General features: G+C 40.7%; 1 protein-coding gene across 6 annotated transcripts in view; it reads right to left on the bottom strand.

Annotated features, from left to right (window-relative positions):
• Positions 1 to 15,466, bottom strand: part of LOC143292975 (Golgi-specific brefeldin A-resistance guanine nucleotide exchange factor 1-like) — a 233,267-nt gene that overhangs the window by 206,955 nt on the left and 10,846 nt on the right. For all 6 annotated transcript variants that reach the window (XM_076603709.1, XM_076603706.1, XM_076603708.1 and 3 more), the window contains exon 5: positions 14,105 to 14,236. In XM_076603709.1, the coding sequence (XP_076459824.1) occupies positions 14,105 to 14,236 (132 nt within the window). The remainder of the gene's footprint in view (positions 1 to 14,104; positions 14,237 to 15,466) is intronic.

A 15,466-nucleotide genomic window follows, 5' to 3' on the forward strand; every position in this document is an offset into this window, starting at 1 on the left:
ATGATCAGAGAATGAGATAGAAGAGTTTCCGAGATCGACAGTGGAGGGCAGGGAAGTGGCATCTACTAATGGAGGAAGGAGTCTGAGGGGTTCAGTCTTATCATCGTTTAGTTTCAATTTGTTTTCTGTGAAAATTTAAATATTCATTACAATAACTGAAATGTGATTTTTAGCAAATAACATGACAATATAAGAAAAACAAAAAACAAGATTAAGTGAATATCTTGATTGGTTCTGAAGATATTCCATTTTAAAGATGTGATGAATCATACGTGCTTAGTACTTAATATTTTCACATGAGGGTACTGTCCATGAGGGTACTGTAATGAAAACTCATATACTTTTAAAAAAACATATTATAATGGCATATTGCACAAGAAAACACTCAACACTTCAGCAGCAAAGAAACTGGAAAATATGCCTGTCAAAGCAGGGGGAAACAGAAAATCAAAATGGGTCAATCTGCACAGAATAGCAACTTTGAAGGTCTACAGCACTGAAAAGAACAGGCAGCTGCATTTCATAATAAAACATCTTGCAGAATACATCACAGAAAGTGCACTGAATTTTTTTTTCAGGCAGGATAATTAAATGAATTTTAAGTATCAGAGTCTCAAACATTGAAAAATTTTCAATTTGACCAGTGCATGCTGCAAAGAGGAAATCTTCTATCTAAAATTACATTTAAATAACATACTTACCGTGACCCAACTAGTGCAGACTCCGGCAGGGGTCTGACATTCCTGTCCTGTGCAAACTACTATCTGCCTATGCGGAGAAAATGAAACTACGGCCGATAACCTCCCGGAAGTAGGTAACACCTCCCCTTTGTCCCGCTGGCTAGCGCCCTCTTTTGACGGCAATATGCCATCACCAGCGCAGCGAGCAGGGAGAACAGGAAGCGGGGAGGACGGGAGGGTCTTAAATTTGGGTCACGGTAAGTATGTTATTTAAACGTAATTTTAGATAGAAAATTTCCTTTTAATTATACATACTTAACCGTGACCCAACTGGTGCAAAATAGCGCGACAAGGTGGAGGGCTCGCCTGTTCTACTGTCTGTGTGCTGTAATGGCCTGTTGTGCAACTACCACAGAAGCGATGCCTCTTGAGCCATCATCCCGCAGGCGTGTGATGTCTCTCTGGTAGAAGTCGATGAGCCATCATCCCTAAAGCAATCGATGTCCCTCAAGTAGAATTTGACGAAAGTAGAGTGTACACTGTCACCTAAGGATATTGGTGCAGGCAAGAAGACAGAGGTCCACAGCTGTATTGTGGGGGAGGTCTGTGGACCACAGCTGTGCTGATAAATGTAGCGCAAAGAAAATCGGGTCGGTGGGTTGAATCCACACTTTACTGAGAGCCCTTCGAATCAAAGGAAGGGAAGGAAACACGTACCCTTATAGGGTTGTCTCATTTGAGTGAGGTTGAGCGTCAATGCAAGGAGGTGCACATGTGGTTTGATCTGATGATTCCACATCGGATGTGGGCCGATAGTGGAAGTGATTTTTGTGTTTGAAGGAAACTGTGGCACAAGACAGAGGTAGGTCGCCATGTTGGGCCTGCCTTAGGCATGACAGCCAGATCTGTAGAGCTCCTCCATGCGAGCTGACAGGCGACGGGCGCTCCCCCCACCACTGTTTTGTCGTAGTCAAAAAAAGACAGCACTGGTATGTTGCCTATGCATAGAATGGCAGACATTTGGCAACAAAAGACTTGATGTCCCTGGTGTCTCTGGGACAGGGTTGTGTAATTGCCCAGGTAGGTACCATCACGAAGGGGCATATGGAAGGCTTGGTGGCTTCTCTACCTGAGTGTGGCATGTTGGAGCAACCTGCAGAAAGTTGTCGGCAGTCAATGGCTGGGTTGGATCAGGCTGTGGATGTGCATTTCATGTGTCCACAGGTCACTGAGTCTCATTCTGTGGTGGAATTCCAAATGGAAGAGGGTTTCCATGGGGAAAATTTTTGCTGAACGTTCTTTAGTGAGAAAGGGGACCGGATCCATGACAGGCCTCTGGCTGTGTGTGGTGCGCACTAAGTCTGGGATGGAGCGGGGCGGGGGCAGGGAGGTAAGTGGCTCAAGATGTGTTGTACTGGCTATTTACATCAAGGCACTGATCTGACATACGTTTTCAGTATGGCCAACTGCAAAGTGAGAGCTGTATTATCAGTGGTTTCTTAATTGCAAAGGGAAATCATTTGCAGCTTAGTCTTTCATGAATGACTATGTCTCTCAGACTAGAAGTCAAATTGCACTGGGACTTAGTGCTGTAGCCTTGGGCCTAACTAGCCTTTGGGATCCGTCCCAATGTTGAGTCCTAAGGCCCTCTTGATCAAAGGACTGGGGATGCAACTTGGGCAAAACACTCTACTATAAATTGTATAATTGAATTCCAGCCCGAATAGTCAGGACAGCAGTTGCCTCCTCTGCTGTTCTGATGGTGACTGTCGTACACGAATGATTATCATATATTGTTCCTAGGAGAACGCCAATCAGCATGGGTAAATCAGGAAACAGCTGCTGTGTGCTTGAGGGATGAAGGTGTCCACCATGCAGGTTATGTTGCAATGTAAGGAAGCTGGAAAGAGTTGACGGGGTCTTGTGGTGCAACCGTGTGTCTGAAAGACATGGTGCTTTCTTCCGAAGTGACAACAAAGTCATCCTCTGACAGGCCCTTGACTGAAGGCTGGGGCTCCATGATGGGATAGCCTGCCTATGCTAGAAACCCCTGGAAGTGTCTCATTGGAAAGACAGTGCTTGAGAAGGAATGCCCATCTGTAACCACAGCAGTGGTTGTGTGTTGAGGCTGAAAGGATCGGGCAGGGAAGACCAAGTGCAAAAAGTGCTTTCAAACGCCAATTGTTTGAGATGTTGATGCTGGATCTCTGTTCAAGCAAGGTGATGGGGCGAACTGATGTGCCTGAATGCGGCATCTGCCGTGCTGGTATGAGTCGGCAGAAAGGTACACCCCTGTGGCTAATGGACAGTTTGTTGTGCTTTGTGAGACGCATCCGTCCTCATCAATATGCCTTTCTCCCAAATGTAGAGGAAAACAATTATGACCCAGGCCTTCTGCTACTAGAGAGGAGTGGAAGAGATGGGCTTAGGGTGACTGTCTCCTGCCCAGTGGGCAGTTTTTGGGTCCGCTAAAACTTGGAAGGCAAAGATAGACACCTCTTCATGGGAAGGCTGGCTAGGATGTAGGGCCCGTGTGGAGCTGTTGTCACAACCACAGTGGTGCAAACCAAGGGTTATTGAAGGCAAGGGGGGGAAGAAGGGATGCCTTACAAACTTGGAAGGAATGAAGAGCATGTGTGTCCGGAGTGGCACCTGTAAGTTGGACTGCCTCATCTCTCCTTGTGCCAAGTTAGGGCATCTCCAGCCCTATGGGTGATTGTTGCAGGCAAATAAGTTGGGTTGCCTTGTCCCTCCTTGCACCAAGAGAGGGCATTCTTAGCCCTGTGGGTGGGAAGGGGGCGTGTGTGGGTCCCTAAGGACCAGCCACTACTAAAATGTGAAGGAGCATACGTTCAGGCATGAATGAGGCAGTTTTGTCAAAAGCAAGGTAAGGATGAATTTATGAAAATGAATACATATATGTGCAAAGGGATTATAAACTTCCATCAACTCAAGTGATGATGTCAGAAATATGCCAATGACAAGAGATCAAGACACAAGAAATAAGCGGCTGTCATAAAATATTCTGATGATTCAGCAATTGAAGATCTGTCCAACTCTGATGCTATTTATTTCAGTGAAATTAACCAAGTTCTGTTCCTGGTGTGAGAAAAACTATCTGGATCTCAACGTATTGAAAACAAAAGAAATGTTAATAGATTTTCGGAAAGACCCCTTGCCTTACCATTGATGGTCAAACAGTGGAGAGGGTCAATGAATATAGATATTTAGGGACCATCTTAGACAATAAGCTGACTTTTGACAGAAATGTTGATTCCATTCATAAGAAATATCAATCTAGAATTTTTTGTTTACAGAAGCTTAGAAATGTTGGTATAAATTCAAATATTCTTCAAAGTTATTATCGATGTTGTATCGAGTCCGTGCTCACAGTTTCATTTATGTGCTGGTATGGAAGTTTGGGAGTGAGGAGTAAGCGTGTTTTGAACGATGTCATGAGTGTATGCAGTAAAATTGTGGGAGTGAAACAAGCTAGTATGCAAGAGCTGTATGAAAGTCGAGTGGTTAAAAAAAGCAGGCAGATAGCAACTGACGACACCCATATTTTAGCAAAGAATTATGAGCTATTGCCATCAGGACGACGCTACAGAACTTTTAAGTTGAAATCCAGAGCTCTGAAGACTTTTATTCCATGTTCAATCCACCTTTTAAATTCTTGAGAACTGTGTGTGTGTGTGCGTCTCATGTGAGATGTGTGAAAGTCCGTGCATGATAGGCTGTACCTTGTTCTAGTTGTGGTGTGTGCGTGTGTGTGTGTGTGTGTGTGTGTGTGTGTTTTCTGAGCTTAAAAACGTGACAATTGGTTATAATGAATGTGCAATATGTAGGAGGAATAATGTGCAATATGCAGGATGAATGTACAATGGAATATGTCTAATGCTAATGTCCATATTCTAAATATTTTTCTGTTTAATAATTACGATGTAATAATTAATTGCAATGTTTTTAAAAGCGGATATGTGAAATGCTTTTATTTGAGAACATATGTTTATTACTCTTGTTTAATCAAGTAATCCACGTGTGTGGGGTGGGTGGGGTTGGGGAGGGGATGCGGGTGTGTGCTGATTATCTGGTTGCGGTTTTCCGCAATTTATCTTTATTCTTATCTTATCTGTCTATTATAATCAATGTGCAGTATAGTAGGCTATGTTTATAATTATATTCAAATAATGTTTCTTAATTCTTTCTTTTTTTTTTACATTAAGAATACTAGTTATTACCTGCAGTGTGTGGATTATGTATGAAACGGTGTATGTGATATTTTTTACATTTGTATCTTCGTAATATTCGTAAAAGCTGTTGTTGACTTTTACAGTTATGGTCCCCATGTTGTTTACTTGTCTATGTTGTGATAATGCACCTGACCAAATTTCTCCAGTTGGAGATAATAAAGTTATTCTTATCTTATCTTATCTTATCTTATGTAGCGTACATTGATAACCCAAGTAAATGGGTAAGTGTGCATAATCAGTAATGGAAAGGAATCTGTGTATGCACCTATATATGAGATGTACATACACATGAATAAAGTGCCAGTACGTAGACGCAGAGAGTTCTGGGCATTGTGAACAGAAGGCCGCAAATGCAAGTGTGCCTATATTGCTATGTAGGGAATCTCAATGAATAGATGTCAATGAATAGAGATAGAAATATAATTGTACATGTTAATATGAAAGTCGTCTGAACCTATCCCATAAGCGCACACACATGTGTATACCGAGGAATAAGTATACATCTATAAGTGAAAGCAGAAATGTGTATAAATGTAGCAAGATATCTCATAGATATATATATATGTATATGTGTGTGTGTGTATATATATATTTTGTGTGTGTGTGTGTGTGTGTGTGTGTATTATATATATATATTTCGTGATTGTTGATCGTCATAATAAATCAAAAGGATAGAAGGGGAAATATTGTGATTTATTTCCTGTTATTGAGTACAACAAGAAGAGAATGGTAATAGGACTGGTTGCCTGCAGAGGGCTGTGTGCCTGTGTGGGGGGATGAAGAACCCAAAAGTTCAGTCACCAATAGCCTGAGAAACAGCAAGAAAGGTGCAGTTGCTGTGCAAAGTTGAGTGAAGTCCATGAATGGGCATCAGGACCCAATGAGAAATCGAAGAAACATCGTTGCTGGACAGCACGGGGGGCAGGAGTGACGTGCTGTGTCGGTTACAAATGCGGAATTGCCTCCCTTGGAACCGATATTCGGCGAAAAGGATGGTGTCTTTAGAGTACATATCCCCTGGTGTGACATTTCCTCACTGTAGAGGGAGGAGTGTCATGCTGCGTGTGAGAGTCCGTGGTTCGATGCCACCGTAACCGATACAGGTGAATACGGCCGCAAGGGGAATAATTATAATGTCCCTTAGTGCAGTGGGCATCCCTACCCGAATCGGTCACCATCGGACGCGAGACGGTCGGGACATGTGGCATGATGGTGCCGTAACCAGTGTTATGGGCGTCGCGGAGGAGGGGGTGGCAAGTCCGTTGGCTTGCCGTGGGATGTGCATCCCCCTGTAGGTGAACGGCAATCGCGCAAATAGTTCCTGCGAGAGGACCGACGTTCAACTGTTGTGTGTTGACGGATAAAGGGATAGACAAGATCGGTCCGAGCACTGCTGAGTGGCAGGATCGAGTTATCAAGAGGTACTCCGACGTGGAATTGCCAATATTAGTCTGGGTAACAGTGGAGATATGCAGTGGGGCAGAAAAAACCGGCACTGCCGAAGTTCAACGGGCTGTGCACGCATCTGCTCTGTGGGCAAGGGGTGGAGCAGGTGCTAGGTGTGGCACCAGTGCATAATTGCTGCAGCAAGTTCACAATGGGTTGTTGGTTGTTTGGTTGAGCACCCGCACTGTTGGCGAGGGGCCGTGCCAGTAAAGGGAAGTAACTGTGGCGGTCACCGGCAATGGTGCCGAAGCAGGAGTTGTCTCCCTTGGATCAGAAAATCGGACAAGGGGAGGGTGCACACGCATGGGCAAGCGTGTCCCCTAGTGGAGGGCATCCCCAAGCGTCTCGGTCGCCATAGGATCCGAGACGGAAGAGGCATGCCGCGTGGGGGGCGCGTGAGCCAATGTCACGGCTGCCGCCACGGACGCATCACACATAGGGCCCAGTCTAGCGTGCGGATCCAAAGCCAGTGTATGGTGCTGTTTTCCCAAAGGGGTTATGGCACATTCCATTGTTGACATGGGAAAAGTGATAGAGGAGATCGACTCGGGTGTCCTGCCGACTGGCGGGGCCGAGAAATGCAAATCGCGTCAAGTTCATTCGTGAATTGAAAAAGGAAAGCATCAATGGCACCACTGACCTGAGTATGGGATAACATACCCCTAGAAGTCGCTGGAGAGGGTGCAGGAGGTTGTGGAGGTCAGGAGTCGACCGGAGGAAGCGAAGGAAGTGGAGGAGGCGGCAGGTTGGCGTTGTTGAGAGGGCCAGAAATAGAGGGCCCAGAGTGTCCGCGAATCGATTGCGATCGCGCATTAATTTTAGCCCGATCTCCCAATCGAACCATATAATTATGTGACCTGGTTCAAGACAAAATTTTACAAAAAACAAAAACGCCAGAGAATCGACAGACAGACAGAAAATACAAAAAAACTTAGCCGTATGGAGAGCACAGGAACAGGAGTCATAATGGCTGCCAGAAAAAGAGGGCACTAGCCAGCGGGACAAAAGGGAGGTTACCTACTTCCAGGAGGTTATCGGCTGTAGTTTCGTTTTCTCCGCATAGGCGCATAGTAGTTTGAACAGGACAGGAATGTCAGACCCCTGCTGGAGTCTGCACTAGTTGGGTCACGGTTAAGTATGTGTAATTAAAATGAATATTTCAGTAACTGTCACAAGTAGGACCAGGAAATTTTGTGTGTGTATTAAGTGAAATGTCAGCTTTCAAAATAAATTAAAATCAACCTTAAAAATTCCCTCTAAAGTTGGCAGAAAAGGAATGATACCTGATTTTCTCATTAAAAAAAAAAAAGGGGGGGGGGTGCATGTTGTGGATGAGATTTCTTCAAAATTTTTGTTTTTGAAAAAAATATTGAAGTTACAGCCACAATAAGTTACCAGTAGTCTAGACTGATCAGCTTCTGCAAAATTTCTGCATTTTTTTTTAACAAATACAACTTGAAAGCATTATACAGAATGTGTAGGTTGATGCGGCATTCTAGAACAAAGGTTCCCAGGATGGAGCAAATATTTTAAGTTGCGAGCAAAAATGACAGATATATGAATCTATTTTCTTTCAGCTCTCTAGCTTTTTCTCCCATCCATGAACTCAGTCATGGATTTCAATATAAAAGAAACACAATAAATAAGAAATAAAAGGTGGATGATGCATCTTTATTTCTTCACAAAATGGCATTCACAAGAGAGAAAATGCACACCAAAAAATCTCTTTTGGGGGCACTCACAAGTTTCCTGGCATCAGCAATAACATGCTGCTTGCTACCTGAGATGTTCATACTGGCCTTTTTGGATCATGGAATAGGTCTTGCATACCCTGCCATGAGCAGCCATTTCTGCAATATGTTAGATACACAGATCAGCTCATAAGAAAGAACAAATGTTATATTCAATTTAAAACATAAAACCAAAAACAGAGCTATCAGTTTAATATATGTTTAGGCTTTTGTCAATTTAGGTGTGTTTTGAGTGGGGGGAAAACGCTGTGATAACAGAATTATAAAATGGCATACTAACAGTAAGTATTCATTCAACAGCAACACAAAATTCACTGCACTGAACTACTTGGCTGCATTTACCTTTCACACAATAACTCAAATTGCATCAACAACTTATGCTTTGGTAACTGAGGCTGAAGTTTTGGGGGTCTGTCCTTTCCAACTGCTGACAAGAGCTTTGCCATCTACATGTACTGTTCATCTTATGGATGTCTTAGTTGCATGTGATTATTTACTCAAATATTTACACTTCATGGTGCTACATTTCATGACTGAGATGAATGTATTATTAAATATCTTAGGTATATATGATAACTAAATATTGAATATTTTATTGTTAATATGCACATCATACTTCGTATCTTATTCTTTGATATATATTTTGTGTATTCACCTTTATTTGTGTGTGCATGTGTGAATGCATGTCTTAGATATATATCAAACAGAATACTTCATTCACAATATGTGCATGGTACTTTGCATTTTATCACTTCACGAATTATGTGTTTACTTCCATTTGTTTTCTGTTTCATGAAGTCTTGAGGCACAGCATGTCATGGGTCACATGTCCACACACACACACACACACACACACACACACACACACACATTATACTCTCTTTCTCTGTCTCTCTTTCTCTCTCTCTCTCACTTAATTGCTGGATCCCTGTTATATAGTTTGACTGAACCTGATGTGTAAGTTAGGCTAAGGGTGGTATTGATTTTCTTTTTAGTTTGTTAAAAATTGGTGTTACATTTTTGAAGAAACAGGAGGTTGACTGCACTGTTCAAATTAACCCTCAAAGTGCTGGATATAATAAAACATACTTACAGAAATCATGCTTAAAACAAAGGGATAGTTTGCCTCCGCTACCTGTGCTCTGATTTGGGGCATTTGTATGCTTATCAGTAAGAATAAATAGGTAAACCTATACATTTTTGGAAAGTAGAGTGAATGAAGAATCAGATAAAAGTAAGAAAAAGGCTGTACCTTGTATGTAGTTGGAGATATTCCATAGGATATAATTAACAAATTTTGCACACTCGTTTTCCAAAAACGTCAACCACAATGTTTATAGGTATTTTCACATCTTTTACAGAGTCAAAATCTCAAAATTGGAATTAAACTGTACAAAAAATGTTCTGGCTGCAGAATCATGATATGAATATAACTGAAACAATGAAATTATAAGCATTGTATTATTTGTTTGAGACACACCCACCGACGCCACGCACGCGCACATCTACAATACTTTATGCAATCACAGGCAAAAACACAAATAAATGTTTTCTTTTAGCTCATGTTGCTTTCAAAACAGCAAGAATGCTTTAAATCAAAATAATTTCCAGTTTTCTAGCTTGATTTGGTCAAGAAATCGCAATAGACCCATGCCTAACCCACTTTACCACTCCTCCCCACCCCCATCACCCACCCCCCAGTTTTTGTGGCTGGAGACACAAAACTGAATGAACAACAAGCAAGCCAGCATGCCCAAGTGTCAAAATAACAAAGCCGTTTTCACCAGAATCCCTGTCAGCAAATGAATCATCACTAGTGACAAGGTCACTCATTTCCTGAGCTTTGTCAACTTCAGTGTCACTCATTGTTTACAAAAAATACGAAGCTCTGGACTTATAAACTCGGTCAAAGTTTGTGCAAACACAAGCAGGGAGGCAGTAACACCAGAACGAGGCAGTTTTACGAAGGCTGCCGAGCATAGCAGTACGATGTCGGACCTTATGTAAACAGAGCCACGATCGTGGCCCATCGCACTTTACTGGGAAAGCCACGATCGTGGCTCATCGCGCTCTCCGGGTTAATATATATCTCTGTACATTACACTTTTCTCATACTCAGACATACATACACATACTCACAAGCATACATGTGCAACTGCAAACTTGCTCTCTCTCAACCACACACAAACACCAACTCAACCCACAGGAAAGAAATGGGGCAGAGGGATGACTGGAAGGAGGAGGGGGTGGGTTATATCACTGTCAGCCTCAGGGATTCTCAGCTGGAGCAAGTGGTCAGTGGTTTGGCTCAATGCCAAGTTTGCCACAACCACTGACAACCCCCTCCCCTCTCCATACCATTGGTGGGAGACACTCAGAGACAGGGGAGGGGAAAGACTATACAACCCTCAGCAAATTATGAAAGTGAAGTTTGCAGAGGAGAGAGGGGGGTGTGGGGGGTGGGGGTGGGGGGGAGTTAGTATGAATTGGTGTTCTTGTTCTTTCTGGAATGTGAGAGCATAATATCTATCTATCTGTATATATTTATATCAAGTTTCACAGCTATTGAAGCAAAATACAACTAGAATATCAAACTTTTGTGTGATGTTGAATGAAACGCTCAATTTTATGGAAAAAGAAACCACATTACAATTTTTAACTCACTTACTGAACACTCACCGAGTTTGTAACAGACGATGCTACTGCTGTCCTGAGCATTTCCAGTTTTAGACCCTGGTAATATTTTGTTTACTAAAGCAAAAACCAATCAAATATTAGTAATGGGAATTCATGTCCATTTTTCATTCTGTATCAACAGTGTTTGTGTGTTTTACTCAGAAAAAAAAATGTATTCCGATTGAAACATGGTGTCATGCTGCGATAATGCTGATGAAATAGATCCAAGCTTCTCAGTTACTGACATCGATCAAAATCCTGGTCCGAAGAATTTCAAATCAATATTGTGCATGAAAGTGCTAAAGACATTAATTTTCAAAAATAAAATAAAACTTACTGATGAAACATAACATTTTCTGGAGAAACAATGCCATTCCTCTGGTTGATGAAATGCTGCTCTCCTGTGTTGAATGTTGATTGGGCAGATGCAACTGACGAAGAGGGGTACCTGCTTTTGAATCGCTTGAGCAAATTTCTCATGGATCAAAAATATTAGTTTCAGATACCACTGAAATGAGCAGAAAATGCTCTTTACCACTCATAAAATATCCTGTCGGGTCGGATTTCATTTTCGAACTGCACGAGATATTGAAAGATAGCCGAAAATTTCCCGTAACTTTGCACCCAGATCTAACTAACCTACTTTGCCCAAGGCTTGGAAAAAAACACACGAAAGTTCTCCTTGAACTTTCGCCTTTCACAGCTCCCAGTTTGTTTTTTTAACAGTAACCAATGAATGGAAAGCAACGGATGCCATTTTTTCCACTGCGTGGTTGAAACGAACTGTGTCACGCTCAGAAAGATGCCAGCCGCCATTGAACAAGGATCGCTGTATCGCGTTACAGTACACTTCTTTTTCTTCTGATGATAAATATTTATTTCACAAAATGAAATCAAATTTGAGAAAATGCACTTCAAAATTAGTCATTTTTTTAGGCGTTCATAGGTTTCCCGGCTTCGGCCATGGGGGCTGCTGCTACCTATTTTCTGTCATCCAATTTTTCACTTCTGTGACAGTCTTGGAGAATTTCAATAATCTGTTCATAATTTGGAGAGGAATCAGAATATTTAAGTTGAGTATCATCAGCATACATTTCATGATAGATGGAATATGTGTCAATGAGTGGAGAGTATGAAAACCACTGGGCCCAGCACAGAACCTTGGGGAATGCCAAAATTAAGAATGGATTCAGATCTATTTCCGTTTACAAGGACAATTTACTTCCTGTCAGAGAGATAACCAGCTGAGGGCAGTGCTTGTAATTCCACAAGTTTGATTCAAACGTGAAAGATGAATATCGTGATCTATCATATCGAAGGCTGCAGAAAGGTCCAAAAGTAGAACAGAAATTTTGTCCTGGTCTAAAGAATTCAACACATTATTTACAGTGAGTAGAACAGTCTCTGTGCAGTCCCCAGACCTATAAACAGACTGGTGATCACTGAGTAGTGAGTGAGAGGTCAAATGAGAGAAAAGTTGATGGAGCACAAGTTGTTCAAGAAGTTTGGAGAGATATGGCAATTTAGAGATGGGTCTGTAATTTTTCAAGTCGTTAGGGTCCAGGTTTGTTTTCTTCAGTTGAGGTTTCAGTATGCCTGTTTTAAATTCAGTAGTAAAGACACCAGAAATGAGAGATATGTTCTGATTTTATCACATACATTATGAAACATTGATTTCAGAATAAGAAACCCCATTCCAAGTTATCAAAAATTCTTTAAAAATTGCAGGTACAGTTGGTATACTTAAAACATAATATTTTAACAAATGTGTGAACATACACTTTTAAAAACTTGGAAGATAGCCATTTACAAATATGATAAAAAGCAACCACTGTTTTTAAACATATAAACACATGTATCCACTAATAAAAAAAAAAGGAAAGTGACACATTCGCATTCATCCCCACCCCCCATTCTATCCAATCCAAACAACTGACCCTTCACCTCCACCCCCACACTCTCCCCACCACCCTCTTCGACATGCCGTACACCCTCTCCAACACTCGTGTGCCTTACATTCCAGCTCATAAATAACGCACCCGCACCCGTAAGCCCACACACACTACCTCCCCTCCACCCACTCCCCCCAAACACACACTCTTACACAATTCCAACAACAACAACAAGAGAAATGGCACAGATGGATATCTTAAAAGTGCGTGTGCTGTCTATCAAGGCTGAGCATTTGAATGGCTGTATGAAAAAAGGAACAGCTGTAACTGGCTTTAAGTGTATGACCGGTTTTACTCTACCATGCTGGCAGCCATACTCAATTTTCGGGAGTATGCATGCTGGGTATGTTCTTGTTTCCATAGCCCACCACATGCTGACATGGAAAACAGGATCTTTATCTTCTGTGTGCATAAACACACGAAGGGGGATCAGGAACAAGTATGCGCATGTGTGGACCTGGGAAAATGGGTAAATCTCCACCCTTTAAAAGACCCACCAGGTGCCAATGCGCCGTAATCGGGTATCAAACTCAGGTGAGAACACAGCACTCTACCATTCAGCCAACGCACCCATCATGAGTGTGAGTAAACGTGAAAGAGCATGTATACCTATGCACAAGCATCTGCATTAGTCTTCATATATATTTGTATAATTATCTGTGTGCAAGTACAATATATCCACAAAGAAAGATCTATAGAGTTGAGCATCCTCTGGAATTAACTAAAATTTCTTTTGATTCTCTTCCGTAACACTTCCAAATTAAGTTTTTTTTTCATTTTCAAGTTTTTAGTTTCAGTTAGTTGGAAAGACTGAAACAAAATTACCTGTAAATATTCTAAGGTAGAGCATTGATATTTTCTCTAATTTAGGATTTACTGAAAATGGAATCTGCAAAACAAAACAAACAACCACAACACAAAAAAAGCAGAGAGAAGCCATGAGTGAGATTGTATATTGATCTATAACCACTGATACACAACATATTTATTGGTATTCATAAAGAAATCTTTTTTATGTTTAATTGACACCACTACATTTATCTATAGGAAAAAAATTGTATTAATTTGTAGAATGACAAATAATTTAAAACAGATACAGGGTGAAGACATTGTACAGAAGCGTATCCAATGACCAAATAGTTGGATGATTATGTGCTGTTTCTCATGGTATGAAAAGGACATAATAAGTCAAGTCACACTTAGATGATCTACAGCATTCCATTGTTATCCACATGATGGAAACTCCATTTTTTCCCGTCCTGATCATATTAAACAAAAACAAAAAGTGTATCTTTTAAACTTTAAAATACAGAACATATCTTTTAAACTTTAAAATACAGACTCACCAATCAGATTGTAGGACAAAAATTTGTTGACTGATGAGAGAGCGAGGCCTGTGATTGGTCCTGTCGTGTCCTCAGAGCGAATGACATCCAAAAATGGACTCAGGAATGTGTTGGGTTCAAGATCTTCCAGATCTTTTAACATATGACAAAACAAAATTTCAGATAAATTATTTTTTTACATTATATATCTACACAAAACAAAACATATACAACCACACACATGCACACACTAAACACATATGCAGGCATACACACAGATACACTTGTAAACACATGTGCACACACACAATCCTTAAATCTCTAAATAAGTTGTACTCGTGAAAAAGGCATTGTCAAATTACAATGTGCACGCTTGTTCTCTTACTAATTCTATCCACAAATAACTGAAAAAGACACACTTGTGAATAAAATGCAGGAGTCAAGGTTAAAGAAATAATACAATATCCTTATACTTATAGTCACAACATTATGGTACTTAAAACACAGATTTAAAAGCAAAATAGAGAGCATATAACATAGATTTAAATGTAAAAATAGACTACTATTGTATTTGAATTTAGATGTTTATTGTCACAGTTCAGCTCAGTTCAGTTTCTCAAGGAGGCATCACTGTGTTCGAACAAATCCATATACGCTACACCACATCTGCTAAGCGCATGCCTGACCTGCAGCATGACCCAACGCGCTTAGTCTGGCCTTGAGGGAGAAAAAAAGGCATAAACAAATAAACCGATACATCGTTAAATCAATGAAAAAATAATAAACAAATAAATAAATAAAAGTAAGCAAACTGATAATGAAATAAAATAAAATGCAGAAAAAGAGGGGGAAAAAAGTCAGACAGGTTGTCAGAAACACACAATTTAAATTTGATTCTGAAAAAATGTGACCAAGAAATCAGACTATTCCTTTTGATTATGTACATCATACTGAAATAAAAACTCTGGAATGGATAAGAACTATGACATCTTTGCATATTAATACTGCAACAGATAATGCACATATTCTGATTCCTGTACCTTTCATGTTTACAATGATTTTTATCATGTTGAAATCGATATTGCAGTTTTCAAGCATTCTATGGCATCCATTCAGGAAGGGGAAAATAATAAACAAAAAAAACAAAAAAAGAGAGAGAGAGAGAGAGAGAAAGAGAGAGAGAGAGACGCAGGACACAGGATAGTTTAATTGTCAGGCCATTTGCCCATACAATGGAGAGAGCATAGTATGAAGAAAATATATATATATATAAATCGACATGAAATCACATTCACACATTTTGTCTAATTTTTAACGCTTTGAATACAAAAAAAGGACAGATTTCAAACAATTCTTTCATTTACATTGGCAAACAGAAGTGCA

The sequence above is a fragment of the Babylonia areolata genome, chromosome 18 (genome assembly GCF_041734735.1).
Source record: "Babylonia areolata isolate BAREFJ2019XMU chromosome 18, ASM4173473v1, whole genome shotgun sequence".
In the NCBI taxonomy this organism is placed as follows: domain Eukaryota; kingdom Metazoa; phylum Mollusca; class Gastropoda; order Neogastropoda; family Buccinidae; genus Babylonia; species Babylonia areolata.